The sequence below is a fragment of the Electrona antarctica genome (genome assembly GCF_951216825.1).
Source record: "Electrona antarctica genome assembly, contig: scaffold_1485, whole genome shotgun sequence".
Taxonomy (NCBI): Eukaryota; Metazoa; Chordata; class Actinopteri; order Myctophiformes; family Myctophidae; genus Electrona; species Electrona antarctica.
This window is the reverse complement of record NW_027637390.1, coordinates 1-15,038: the sequence shown is the minus strand read 5'-3', so window position 1 is coordinate 15,038 and position 15,038 is coordinate 1. Positions and strand designations below refer to the sequence as shown.

General features: G+C 46.1%; 1 protein-coding gene across 1 annotated transcript; it reads right to left on the bottom strand.

Moving 5' to 3' along the window:
• Window positions 1-1,355: 1,355 nt before the first annotated feature.
• On the bottom strand, window positions 1,356-14,998 carry LOC306918964 (extracellular matrix organizing protein FRAS1-like; the record flags this gene model as incomplete). The annotated part of the gene is made up of 6 exons (XM_079531801.1): window positions 14,920-14,998; window positions 9,450-9,551; window positions 8,628-8,819; window positions 7,156-7,245; window positions 1,774-1,912; window positions 1,356-1,499 (listed from the first exon to the last, which is right to left on the bottom strand). Coding segments are annotated over exons 3-6 (466 nt in total), but the record flags the coding sequence as incomplete, so codon positions are not given.
• Window positions 14,999-15,038: the final 40 nt, after the last annotated feature.

The window sequence follows — 15,038 nt, the reverse complement described above, 5'->3', positions numbered from 1 at the left end:
ACACGCGCACACACACACACACACACACACACACACACACACACACACACACACACACACACACACACACACACACACACACACACACACACACACACACACACACACACACACACACACACACACACACACACACACACACACACACACACACACACACACACACACACACACACACACACACACACACACAATTATAACATAATGCTTAAAACACCAAAAGGGGTTCCCGCCCAAAATGTGTTAAGGTTATTGTAGCAGTCAATTTATATTGGGGGTCGGGAGGGGGCGGGGCGGGGGTCCCGAGACATTGCCAAAGCATTTCCGGGGGTCCCCGGCCAAAAACGTTGAGAACCCCTGGTCTATGGCTCTGGGCTCAAGACACCGCGGTGGATATTTTGATATTTGATATTTTGCTGAAAGTGTTAAAATGTCCCGACTTCATACGCAGCGAATCAGAGTACGGCAGGCTGGGCATCCTGACACGTAAAGCGCACATGTGGTGGCTAACGATGTGTTAATGAGAGAGCTAATTAGCGTGAGATAAAGTGGTCGGCCTTGTGATGAGAACACAAGTGCAATCATGCACGCACGCACGCACGCACGCACGCACGCACGCACGCACGCAGGCACGCACGCACGCACGTGCAGTGGGTACCACCCTTCATGCCAAGGACCCTAAAATAGCAATGGCTTAAAAAAACAAAAACAAAGAGTAGCCATCCCATAATATCACAGAATGTGACCCACAGGAACACGGCCAGGGGGCCAGCCCGGAACCGGTGAGCCGCCCCGCGTCCCAAACGGTCCAGAAATGACAGCGGTACCGTGTGGGGGTCCCTGGGGGTCCCTGGGGGTCCTCGGGAACATCCAGACCCCCAGGAACGTGCCGAGGGGGCTGGCCCGGTACCGGCGTGCCGCGTCCGAAATGGTTGAGAAATGAAAGAGTTACCGTGTGGGGATCCCTGGGGGGTCCCTGGGGGGGTCCCTGGGGGGTCCCTGGGGGTCCCTTTACTGTACTGTACTGTAACACCCCAAATATCATCATATATACAGTTAATATGTGTGTGTGTGTGTGTGTGTGTGTGTGTGTGTGTGTGTGTGTGTGTGTGTGTGTGTGTGTGTGTGTGTGTGTGTGTGTGTGTGTGTGTGTGTGTGTGTGTGTGTGTGAGACTTGGTTGTGAAAACCAACAGAACGCTATTTATTTTGTGCTCTGACAGACAGACATACAGACAGACAGACAGACAGACAGACAGACATACAGACAGACAGACAGACAGACAGACAGACAGACAGACAGACAGACAGACAGACAGACAGACAGACAGACAGACAGACAGACAGACAGACAGACCTGCACAGGTGCGTCCGTGTTGGTAGTATCCAGGCGGGCAGGCAGTCAGACAGCGCCCCCTGTGGAGGACGGCCTTAATGTCCCTGCAGGCGTCACAGAGGTCCACAGAACCAGAACACCTCAGACAGTCAGCATGGCACTGGACTGGAGACGCACACACACACACACACGCGCACGCACGCACGCACGCACGCACGCACGCACGCACGCACGCACGCACGCACGCACGCACGCACGCACGCACGCACGCACGCACGCACGCACGCACGCACGCACGCACGCACGCACGGGCGCACGCACACAAACACACACAAAAATGTCATATGTCATCAAACGGTGATTCCGTGGCTCAAATGCTGAATAAATAATAAATAATGGGCCTTGACATGAAAAGGGTTGAAGTCCAATCAGAACGCACCTTGTCGACACTCGGGGCAGCACTGGCCCTCCTGTGGCGCCACCTGCAGGCTGCCCAGGGGACACGTAGGGCAGGACCGCTGGTAGCACGTCACCTGGCCGCCATCGCACTCACACTGCCTGCACGCACCCTCACTCCACTGGGGGAGGGGGGATCGGGGGGAGGGGGGGAGAGGGAGAGAGAGGGGGGAGGGAGGGAGAGTGTAAATGATTAGTTCTCTGTCTAAGAGTGTAAATGATTAGTTCTCTGTCACTCACCGACTGTTGCCTCTGCACCAACCCACCGGCCTTAGGACCCTACATACTAGCCTGGTTAATAAACCAGACCGAATCAGCCGTTGGCAAAACATTTTTTGCCTGCCAGCGGATTAGGGTCTGGCGAGGCTCAGTAGCACGCCTCTTTCCTACAACCGAGAACAGGTCGGGCCAATCGGGACACAGTATGCAATATGGGCGGGCTTTGGTACAGTGACGTTCAATGCTTGAGACCTTTGACTGACAGTAGCTCTGACCAATTGCGTCAAAGAGAAAATGTTTGAACCCGCCCCCCGGGAAATGAAATCCAAGTGGAGCCAGCCCAGACTAATATACCGCGACAGTGTTGTGTGATATTAGTCTGGCTTATTAGCCAGGCTACCTACATACACCAACCCACTGGCCTTAGGACCCTACATATACCAACCCACTGGCCTTAGGACCCTACATACACCAACCCACCGGCCTTAGGACCCTACATACACCAACCCACTGGCCTTAAGACCCTACATACACCAACCCACCGGCCTTAGGACCCTACATACACCAACCCACTGGCCTTAGGACCCTACATACACCAACCCACTGGCCTTAGGACCCTACATACACCAACCCACTGGCCTTAGGACCCTACATACACCAACCCACTGGCCTTAGGACCCTACATACACCAACCCACTGGCCTTAAGACCCTACATACACCAACCCACTGGCCTTAGGACCCTACATACACCAACCCACCGGCCTTAGGACCCTACATACACCAACCCACCGGCCTTAGGACCCTACATACACCAACCCACTGGCCTTAAGACCCTACATACACCAACCCACTGGCCTTAAGACCCTACATACACCAACCCACTGGCCTTAAGACCCTACATACACCAACCCACTGGCCTTAGGACCCTACATACACCAACCCACTGGCCTTAAGACCCTACATACACCAACCCACTGGCCTTAGGACCCTACATACACCAACCCACCGGCCTTAGGACCCTACATACACCAACCCACCGGCCTTAGGACCCTACATACACCAACCCACTGGCCTTAGGACCCTACATACACCAACCCACCGGCCTTAAGACCCTACATACACCAACCCACTGGCCTTAGGACCCTACATACACCAACCCACTGGCCTTAGGACCCTACATACACCAACCCACCGGCCTTAGGACCCTACATACACCAACCCACTGGCCTTAGGACCCTACATACACCAACCCACTGGCCTTAGGACCCTACATACACCAACCCACCGGCCTTAGGACCCTACATACACCAACCCACTGGCCTTAAGACCCTACATACACCAACCCACTGGCCTTAGGACCCTACATACACCAACCCACTGGCCTTAGGACCCTACATACACCAACCCACCGGCCTTAGGACCCTACATACACCAACCCACTGGCCTTAAGACCCTACATACACCAACCCACTGGCCTTAGGACCCTACATACACCAACCCACTGGCCTTAGGACCCTACATACACCAACCCACCGGCCTTAGGACCCTACATACACCAACCCACCGGCCTTAGGACCCTACATACACCAACCCACTGGCCTTAAGACCCTACATACACCAACCCACTGGCCTTAGGACCCTACATACACCAATCCACTGGCCTTAGGACCCTACATACACCAACCCACTGGCCTTAGGACCCTACATACACCAACCCACTGGCCTTAGGACCCTACATACACCAACCCACTGGCCTTAAGACCCTACATACACCAACCCACTGGCCTTAAGACCCTACATACACCAACCCACCGGCCTTAGGACCCTACATACACCAACCCACTGGCCTTAGGACCCTACATACACCAACCCACCGGCCTTAAGACCCTACATACACCAACCCACTGGCCTTAAGACCCTACATACACCAACCCACTGGCCTTAGGACCCTACATACACCAACCCACTGGCCTTAGGACCCTACATACACCAACCCACTGGCCTTAGGACCCTACATACACCAAATAAATATTTCCAAAGGGAATTGCATCATTTACTTCTGTGTGACCAGAAGCAGGGATCAAACATATCGCCATCTGTGTGACCAGAAGGATCAAACATATCGCCATCTGAACAGATCAAACATATCGCCATCTGAACAGATCAAACATATCGCCATCTGAACAGATCAAACATATCGCCATCTGAACAGATCAAACATATCGCCATCTGAACAGATCAAACATATCGCCATTTGAACAGATCAAACATATCGCCATCTGAACAGATCAAACATATCGCCATCTGAACAGATCAAACATATCGCCATCTGAACAGATCAAACATATCGCCATCTGAACAGATCAAACATATCGCCATGTGAACAGATCAAACATATCGCCATGTGAACAGATCAAACATATCGCCATCTGAACAGATCAAACATATCGCCATCTGAACAGATCAAACATATCGCCATCTGCCGTAAAATTAATGTCCAGAGGGGGGATATTAACCCATGTTGACCTGACACTAGATTCTACTAAATGTATTCTAAATCCTGAACGTTTTCTAAAAGGTTCCCTATGTTTCTATGTCAGCGGTGCTCCCTATGTTTCTATGTCAGTGGTGCTCCCTATGTTTCTACTTCAGCGGTGCTCACTATGTTTCTATGTCAGCGGTGCTCCCTATGTTTCTATGTCAGTGGTGCTCCCTATGTTTCTATGTCAGTGGTGCTCCCTATGTTTCTATGTCAGTGGTGCTCCCTATGTTTCTATGTCAGCGGTGCTCACTATGTTTCTATGTCAGTGGTGCTCCCTATGTTTCTATGTCAGTGGTGCTCCCTATGTTTCTATGTCAGTGGTGCTCCCTATGTTTCTATGTCAGTGGTGCTCCCTATGTTTCTATGTCAGCGGTGCTCCCTATGTTTCTATGTCAGTGGTGCTCCCTATGTTTCTATGTCAGTGGTGCTCCCTATGTTTCTATGTCAGCGGTGCTCCCTATGTTTCTATGTCAGTGGTGCTCCCTATGTTTCTATGTCAGCGGTGCTCCCTATGTTTCTATGTCAGCGGTGCTCACTATGTTTCTATGTCAGTGGTGCTCCCTATGTTTCTATGTCAGCGGTGCTCCCTATGTTTCTATGTCAGCGGTGCTCCCTATGTTTCTATGTCAGCGGTGCTCACTATGTTTCTATGTCAGTGGTGCTCCCTATGGTCCTCATTCACAAAGGAGAAATACGCAAGAGTGTAACGGAAGCTTAACGGAAGCGTAAACAGATGCGGGAAATTCCGTCCGATCACGCAACGTTGTTTTGCCGTGCAATTCAAAGAGCGGTGTGTACCACAGGTACGCAGGTGTATGTTGTGAGGTACGCAGGTGAATGCGAACGGGTGCCAAATGATCGGAAAATCAGCGGATAACTTAATTTGCATTGATCCACGCCCCATTTCACACCATAAAAGGCGTCAAGCATGACTCAGCAGACAGCAGTAAAAAAAACAAAAAAGAACTATAGGCCTTACAGCTCAAACGAAATAGAGGTCCTCCTGACGGAATGCAACAAAATAATGATATTTTCCAGTATAGTGGCTTCACAAATTAAAATAAAAATGATTGCTGGAAAGAAATTAGGCTATATTAGGAAATTAAAAGAAAATGATCTGACCATGTCAAGCGCCGGAGCGACGACCACCACCTCTCTTTTTTTACATCCATATACCATTACATTTGTGCGTGATTCTTTATATTGTCTATAGCCTACCATTAAACTATATAAATCATTTTCCCAAGCTTACAAAACGGTGAACGCTGCTCCGCACCGCTGCAGCAATGTCAAGCTGACTTACGGTATAAAATGCAGCTTTTTTATTTTTTTATTTAAGTTCGGGACCAAGGCAGCAAGCTAGCGTATACTTGGCAATTATATTATAAAGCCTTTTCTTTTCTATTAAACAATTGCTCACTCACACCTTTGCAGAGGTAAAACATATATCCGATATTTGTATCAGAGCTGCATTGATTCATGCGGGGAATAGATTAATATCATCTCACTGTCATCTGTCTGAATGCCATGTGGAGAATGGATTTGTTCTGATCATGGACACGTAGGCATAGGCCTATAGCTATTTAAAATTTCAACCATATACGGCGGGTAGCCTCCTCTTTGTCAGATCTAAGTGCAGGTTCATTTATGATGATGTCATATTAAAATGATTCGCGAATTTCGCGGGACATTTGGCACCAAACTTGATTGATCTCATCAATATAGTAGCCTACAGCCCAGCTATAAGTTCCCCATATTATAATTAATTAAGGTGCACTGGCTTAAAACTATGACTGGCCGAATTGCACGCTGATGCAATAATGTGGACTTCTATTTTGTTATAGGGCTAATTCATTTTCCAATGAATTCGTACAGTGCTGAATGCAGATAAGTGTATGTTCTTATTATAATTGTGAGTTTGTTTTTTAACATGCAGCGCAAGTCCGCGAGAGCCGATCTACAAGCTCACAACGCGTTGCACTGCGAGTAGAAAGCTGTCAAGTGCAGCGCAATCGCGCATGCTAGAAATATCCTAATAAATAAATAAAAAGGTGTCGGGTTTGCAGGGGCAGTTTCTGTATGGGACTCTAGGCTAACCTGCCTCTAGAATGCATGCATTTAGGCATCCAAGTGATACTTGGCTTTTATATAAGCTATCATTTTTTTATGTGCTGACCAATGTTTTGGACACATTCCTACATATTTTATCTGAGATTTGGGGACTTTTAATTGATTCAGAATGAAGACTAAAGCCTTCTGAATAAATCTACGCAAGCAGTACACGACCCTCTGAGCTGGCGCAGCTTTTAGCGGAGATTCCGACCATCCGACGTCACCGTCAAGTTCACGTTCAAGTTCATGAATTCCCACGTAATGTGGGAATCCACGTAAATGCCTGTCCGCTCACGCTCCGCTCACGTTATGTAACGGTATGAGCGTAAACGCCGTTGTGAATGAGGACCTATGTTTCTATGTCAGCGGTGCTCCCTATGTTTCTATGTCAGCGGTGCTCAACAATTTCACGTCAAGGAGCCCCAGAATTATCTGTATTTGTCTGAAAAGTTACTGGATGAGTCGGTTTACACCGCTGCTTTCAGGTGTACCTCAGGGTTCTGGTCTTGGACCGCACACGATGTTGTCCCAGACACACACTCCGGACAGCACTTCCCAGGCAGGTGAACCAGATCCTCTCCCTGAAACATACACACAGAAAGGAAGGTTACATTTTACTCTTAACTATTTGGTCTTTTTCCACAGATGAGTCTTGAAGAATGGGGGTCGTCTCATAATCACAGTCGTCTCATATACGGTAATAATACGGTAGGGGGTCGTCTCATAATCACAGTCGTCTCATATACGGTAATAATACGGTAGGGGGTCGTCTCATAATCACAGTCGTCTCATATACGGTAATAATACGGTAGGGGGTCGTCTCATAATCACAGTCGTCTCATATACGGTAATAATACGGTAGGGGGTCGTCTCATAATCACAGTCGTCTCATATACGGTAATAATACGGTAATAATACGGTAATACAAAATTGCATCAGCTTGACGGGAAAACAGTGTTGTTTTGTGCAGCAAATTTTAGCGGCAAATTCTAAATCTACAGTTTACTAAAATGTATTTTGGCGGTGCCTTGATGACGTCGTAATGTATTTTGGCGGTGCCTTGATGACGTCGTAATGTATTTTGGCGGTGCCTTGATGACGTCGTAATGACAGTTTTCTTTTCACTTGCTGAAAATAGCAGATCTACAAGCCCACAACGTGTCACACTGTGACACGTTGTGAGCTTGTAGATCTGCTATTTCCAGCATGCAACCACGTGTAAAATGACTTATACTGGGTCTCTTGTCCACTAGTCCCTTCCTGACATTTTAATCTAGTTTGTATTTGTTGATGAAATCATCAGTATATTTAGTCTTAGTTTTAGTCATCATAGGCTTTTAATACAGGATGTGATCCATATGGACAACCTTTTAATACAGGATGTGACCCATATGGACAACCTTTTAATACAGGATGTGACCCATATGGACAACCTTTTAATACAGGATGTGACGACAACCTTTTAATACAGGATGTGACCCATATGGACAACCTTTTAATACAGGATGTGATCCATATGGACAACCTTTTAATACAGGATGTGACCCATATAGACAACCTTTTAATACAGGATGTGATCCATATGGACAACCTTTTAATACAGGATGTGATCCATATGGACAACCTTTTAATACAGGATGTGACCCATATGGACAACCTTTTAATACAGGATGTGATCCATATGGACAACCTTTTAATACAGGATGTGATCCATATGGACAACCTTTTAATACAGGATGTGACCCATATGGACAACCTTTTAATACAGGATGTGACCCATATGGACAACCTTTTAATACAGGATGTGACCCATATGGACAACCTTTTAATACAGGATGTGACCCATATGGACAAGGCACACGCTGTCCTTTGAGACATTGATGACATTGTACACTTACCATGGGGCAGACCACGGTGTGTGTGTGTGTGTGTGTGTGTGTGTGTGTGTGTGTGTGTGTCTCACCGTGGGACAGACCACGCGGCTGCACTCAGCTCTCATGCAGGACACCTGTCCTCTCTCGCAGGTGCAGAAGTCGCAGCCGGTCCCGTTCCACATGTCTCCGTGGTAACGCACCGCCCCCTCCAACAGGCAGCTTCCCCTGGAGGGGGCGCACTCCTCACAGCACTGCCCCGCCCGCTTCACTGTGGTCTCGCCCTGTTAGGGCGACATTAGACCTGTTTATAACTGGTCTCGCCCTGTTGGGGCGACATTAGACCTGTTTATAACTGGTCTCGCCCTGTTGGGGCGACATTAGACCTGTTTATAACCTCACTGTGGCCTCGCCCTGTTGGGGCGACATTATATTGTTTATAACCTCACTGTGGCCTCGCCCTGTTGGGGCGACATTATATTGTTTATAACCTCACTGTGGCCTCGCCCTGTTGAGGCGACATTAGACCTGTTTATAACTGGTCTCGCCCTGTTGGGGCGACATTAGACCTGTTTATAACCTCACTGTGGCCTCGCCCTGTTTGGGCGACATTATATTGTTTATAACCTCACTGTGGCCTCGCCCTGTTGGGGCGAACATTAGACCCGTTTATAACTGGTCTCGCCCTGTTGGGGCGACATTAGACCTGTTTATAACTGGCCTCGCCCTGTCGGGGCGACATTAGACCTGTTTATAACTGGTCTCGCCCTGTTGGGGCGACATTAGACCTGTTTATAACCTCACTGTGGCCTCGCCCTGTTGGGGCGAACATTAGACCTGTTTATAACCTCACTGAGGCGAGGTGTGTGTGTGTGTGTGTGTGTGTGTGTGTGTGTGTGTGTGTGTGTACTCACCTTGGTGCACGTGACAGGGTGACAGGTGTGTGTGTGGCAGCGGGACTGGCCACGCTCACACACACACGTCGTGCAGCTGTTCTTCTGCCACTGTTCAGCATGCTGCAACACACACACACACACACACTATGATTACACACGCGCACGCACACACACACACAGTATGATTACACACGCGCACGCACACACACACACACACACTATGATTACACACGTGCACGCACACACACACACACACTATGATTACACACGCGCACGCGCACACACACACACACACACACTATGATTACACACGCGCACGCACACACACACACACTGTTCAGCATGCTGCAACACACACACACACTATGATTACACACACACACACACACACACACACACACACACACACACACACACACACACACACACACACACACACACACACACACACACACACACACACACACACACACACACACACACACACACACACACACACACACACACACACACACACACACACAAAATTCTCTGAAACCTCAATTTTGGTTTCGATTTTTTTTCCAGTAAAAGAAATACATTGTCTCAAATGCAAACAAATGTGAATTTTCCTATTGGAATAAAGTCCAAACCTTAAAAGGATCCCTGGCTAATAAGACAAATATGCCTTAACACTAGGATGTCTGAAAAAAATGCACTACTAATATGACGGCTAACGGTCAGGCTGACCGGTGTTTTTCGTGCTATTTGATTGGCCATTGTCTCCCCCACTGTCTAATGATCTTCACACCTCTCTCTGCACCCGTTGACGGCTTGCCATTGTCTTCTAAATGTTACATTCCAACGAATTCAAGGCAGCAGTTTCAACTAGACAGGACAACTCAAAGTTATTTTTTATTTCAGTTTACCAAACTATAATTATAGTGACGGTGTGAGCGCTATATTGAATACCCTTGCGCAGCAAACACTGTCCGACTTTGTATTGAGCCAATACAATAGGCTACCACACGTTATTGCCAGAGTCAGGCACATTGCTCAGACGAAATACGACATTAGTTATATATTGTCATTTTATATAGAGGGGGAAACATCGATGTAATTAATATATATTTGATTGATTGTGCCAAAAAAAGGAAAGAGCTGTGCGTGCGTGCGTGCGTGCAAATCAGAAAAGTTTAGGCTACAGACAAAGGAGTTGGGAGTTTGGGAGCGGCTAGCCTTCTATATAATGCTGCGCACATATTAGCCTATATATATTTAAAAAATACCCAGCATAATTTTTGGGAAGGCTAAGCCTGGCCTAGCCTTACATACCCGCCGCCTATGATCGATGTAATTTATATATATTTGATTTATTGTGCCAGCAGAAAGGTCCGTAGCAGCAGCACGGTTTATATATACACCATAGGATAGATCAAGTCATGTGACGCATCACCGCCACAAATAGTGCTACAGCGTTATCTAAAATGCACTTCCGCATACCTCACCGTCAGTTACTTGGATATTTTCTCCCTCTCCACGAGAGAGGGAGAGAGAGAGAGGGAGAGAGAAAAAAAGAGAGCCGTGATGCGTGGAAATCAGTTCCACTGGTCGCGTGCAGAAAAGTTTACAAAGAAGGACGGACAGAACTGTTCTTCTGACTGACAAAACATTTAGAAGTTCGGGACGTCTATCGGGTTGGACTGATTTCAAACACTGTCATTTTTATTTGGCATCGCGCTGATTCGCGCTGATGTACAACTTTGTATTGAGACAATAAAGACATTTCAGGCCTACATGGTAATATTCGTTCAAAAACTATAGCCTACGGTACAAAATAAATGTAGGATGTAGCATTTATTCATATTATACACAAGTCATTTCATTGAAAACAGCCTTTGACTAGGAAAGAGGTCCACAGCTCAGGGTATATTGAAAACGGCCTGGGAAAAAAAAAATCGCATCGGCAAACACACCATATTTCACCATATTTTTGATGCGCTGATATATGAAATGAATATGCGCGACATAGTCACAATGCTATAAACTTTATTATTCCAACATAATTATGCTAAAGATGGCATGTATAGTCAACATGTATTTATATCTATTGAGCTATGCGCTTGGTGGAAACAATACCACACACCATATTTCTTTTTCCGTTTCGAGAAATAAAGTCAGACATCGTTATTTCTGCAAACCGCATATAACAAATATAACATCTAAAACAACATTTAGTTTATGTAAGTTTGTAATGTAAGTTTGCCTACATGTGGAAGTAGTTGGAATGCAAATGACACATTAGCTTGAACAATGCCCGTCTCCAGCCGGGAGGGAGGTGTGAAAAGCACTGCTTGTGGGGGAGAAAGGGTGAGGGCTCTAAGAGCGGTCCCACGGACCGAAAAAGAGCAGACATTTTAGTAGAATTATGTCTAAAATCATATTTCCAAAACGTTTCAGATGAAAAAAAAAACAGAGATGGTTTGAATCGAACATTTAGAAAAAGTCATGCAAGGGGAACTTTCTCAGGACTTCATGGGCAAAGAAAATCCACTTCAAAATTTCAAAATCGGTCAGCCTGACCGCTCCGACGCGCTAGTGTTAAAACATTATACTTGCCCTTTATGAATACAAAAAAAAACAAAAAAAACACCATCAATATTGTATTTCTTTCATAAATAGAGAATCTTTCTGCTCCCATCGCAGGTTTGATGATATGTCCATGTGGTCCAGCCCTATGGAATGCATATGCTAATAAAAACAACTTAACACTTCCTAAGAATAATATGAGCATCAAAGCAATATTTAAATACATTTTATTAGCATGTGCATTCCATACATTCCCTGAACCACACATAGACACACTCTACCTATGGCGGTGGCGGTGGTTCAGGGGTAGAGTGGCTGGATGGGAACCGCAAGGTTGCCAGTTCGAACCCGGGCTCCCCCAGAGTTACTGTCGAAGTGTCCTTGAGCAAGACTCTGAACCCCTAATTGCTCCCGGTGTGCTAGTTGGTTCCTTGCATGGTTTCCGCTGCCATCGGTGTATGAATGGGTGAATGTAATGCACAATCTATGTAAAGCGCCTTGGATAAAGGCGCTATATAAATGCACCATTTATCTATGGACCACACATGGACATATGACATCCTCAACTTGGACAGGAGCAGTTCCTATCACTGCGCAAAAAGCATGGAACACGGATGTGTATATTACAGGAAACTCCCGTTAAACTTTCCAACAAACTCCCGTAAACTCCCGAATTGTACCATCACACCTGTATATTACCGTATATTAACTGTATATGTACCATCACACCTGTATATTACCGTATATTAACTGTATATGTACCATCACACCTGTATATTACCGTATATTAACTGTATATGTACCATCACACCTGTATATTACCGTATATTAACTGTATATGTACCATCACACCTGTATATTACCGTATATAAACTGTATATGTACCATCACACCTGTATATTACCGTATATTAACTGTATATGTACCATCACACCTGTATATTACCGTATATTAACTGTATATGTACCATCACACCTGTATATTACCGTATATTAACTGTATATGTACCATCACACCTGTATATTACCGTATACTAACTGTATATGTACCATCACACCTGTATATTACCGTATATTAACTGTATATGTACCATCACACCTGTATATTACCGTATACTAACTGTATATGTACCATCACACCTGTATATTACCGTATATTAACTGTATATGTACCATCACACCTGTATTACCGTATACTAACTGTATATGTACCATCACACCTGTATATTACCGTATATTAACTGTATATGTACCATCACACCTGTATATTACCGTATATTAACTGTATATGTACCACCACACCTGTATATTACCGTATATTAACTGTATATGTACCACCACACCTGTATATTACCGTATATTAACTGTATATGTACCATCACACCTGTATATTACCGTATATTAACTGTATATGTACCACCACACCTGTATATTACCGTATAATAACTGTATATGTACCATCACACCTGTATATTGCCGTATATTAACTGTATATGTACCATCACACCTGTATATTACCGTATATTAACTGTATATGTACCATCACACCTGTATATTACCGTATATTAACTGTATATGTACCATCACACCTGTATATTGCCGTATATTAACTGTATATGTACCATCACACCTGTATATTACCGTATATTAACTGTATATGTACCATCACACCTGTATATTACCGTATATTAACTGTATATGTACCATCACACCTGTATATTACCGTATATTAACTGTATATGTACCATCACACGAATCTGTAGTCCTAATCCTTTACCATTTAGAATCTGTAGTCCTAATCCTTTACCATTTAGAATCTGTAGTCCTCCTTTACCATTTAGAATCTGTAGTCCTCCTTTACCATTTAGAATCTGTCATATCTGTCATATTATGGCCATGTGAAGAATAATGATGCCACATCTCTTTTCAACTTGTGAGTGACAGCTGATGCTTGTACCGTGAAGGCAAACGTTTCTGAACGTCTCATCCTCCATTTTTATGCGTGCTGAAAATAGCTGATCTACAAGCTCACAGCGTGTTGCGGAGGCGACACGTCGTGAGCTTGCACATCAGCTATTTTTTTAGAACGCTGATGCAACAGGTCGTACGGCGAAACATAAGACAGGCTTCCCCTTTGTTTTTAGCCGAGGCGACGTACACAGTCAACACAGAGTCAGACACACATGGCTATTGGCTCCTCTATGCAGAATAAACAGTGTACACTACCCGACTGTACGATAATAAGGGACAGTAGGTTCATGTTGTGCAGCAGCAGTCCCACTCGCCGCTTAGCTCTGGTCCATAGCCCTAATGCTAGGGTAGAATTAGCATTAGGGCTATGGATCAGAGCTACTCTCGCCTCTATGCCTGTCCATTCTCCAGGCGCTGGAACAAGTCAGCGACCCTCCACTATGTCGGAACTAAAACCTGTCCCCGTAAAACGTCTGTGCCTGTGAGAGACGGCAACACGAGTTCCCCAACCGGTCCAGCACCCGGAAAATCACGCACGGGCCCCCCACGCACGTACGCACGCATGCACGTACACACACACACACACACACACACACACACACACACACCAACACACTGGACTGGAGAGAATGGTAAGCTCTATGATCAAAGCAGAGAGATAGAGAGAGAGAGAGAGAGAGAGAGAGAGGGGGGGGGGGGGGTGCACTCAGACTCCAGAGAGAGAGAGAGCATATGAGGTGAAGTGATGGAGAAAGATTCAATTAAAAAACGCAACGGGAGATAGATACGACACACACACACACACACACACACACACACACACACACACACACACACACACACACACACACACACACACACACACACACACACACACACACACACACACACACACACACACACACCCCCCCCCCCCCCCCCCCCCCCCCTATATATATATACACCCCTACCTGGTACTGTCTCCCTGAGGACAGACAGGGGTCGGGGACACATCGTGGACAGCAGCGTCCAGATTCAATCACCAGGTTCTCGTTCTGAGGAAGACAGACATCATGATGACATCACCGTC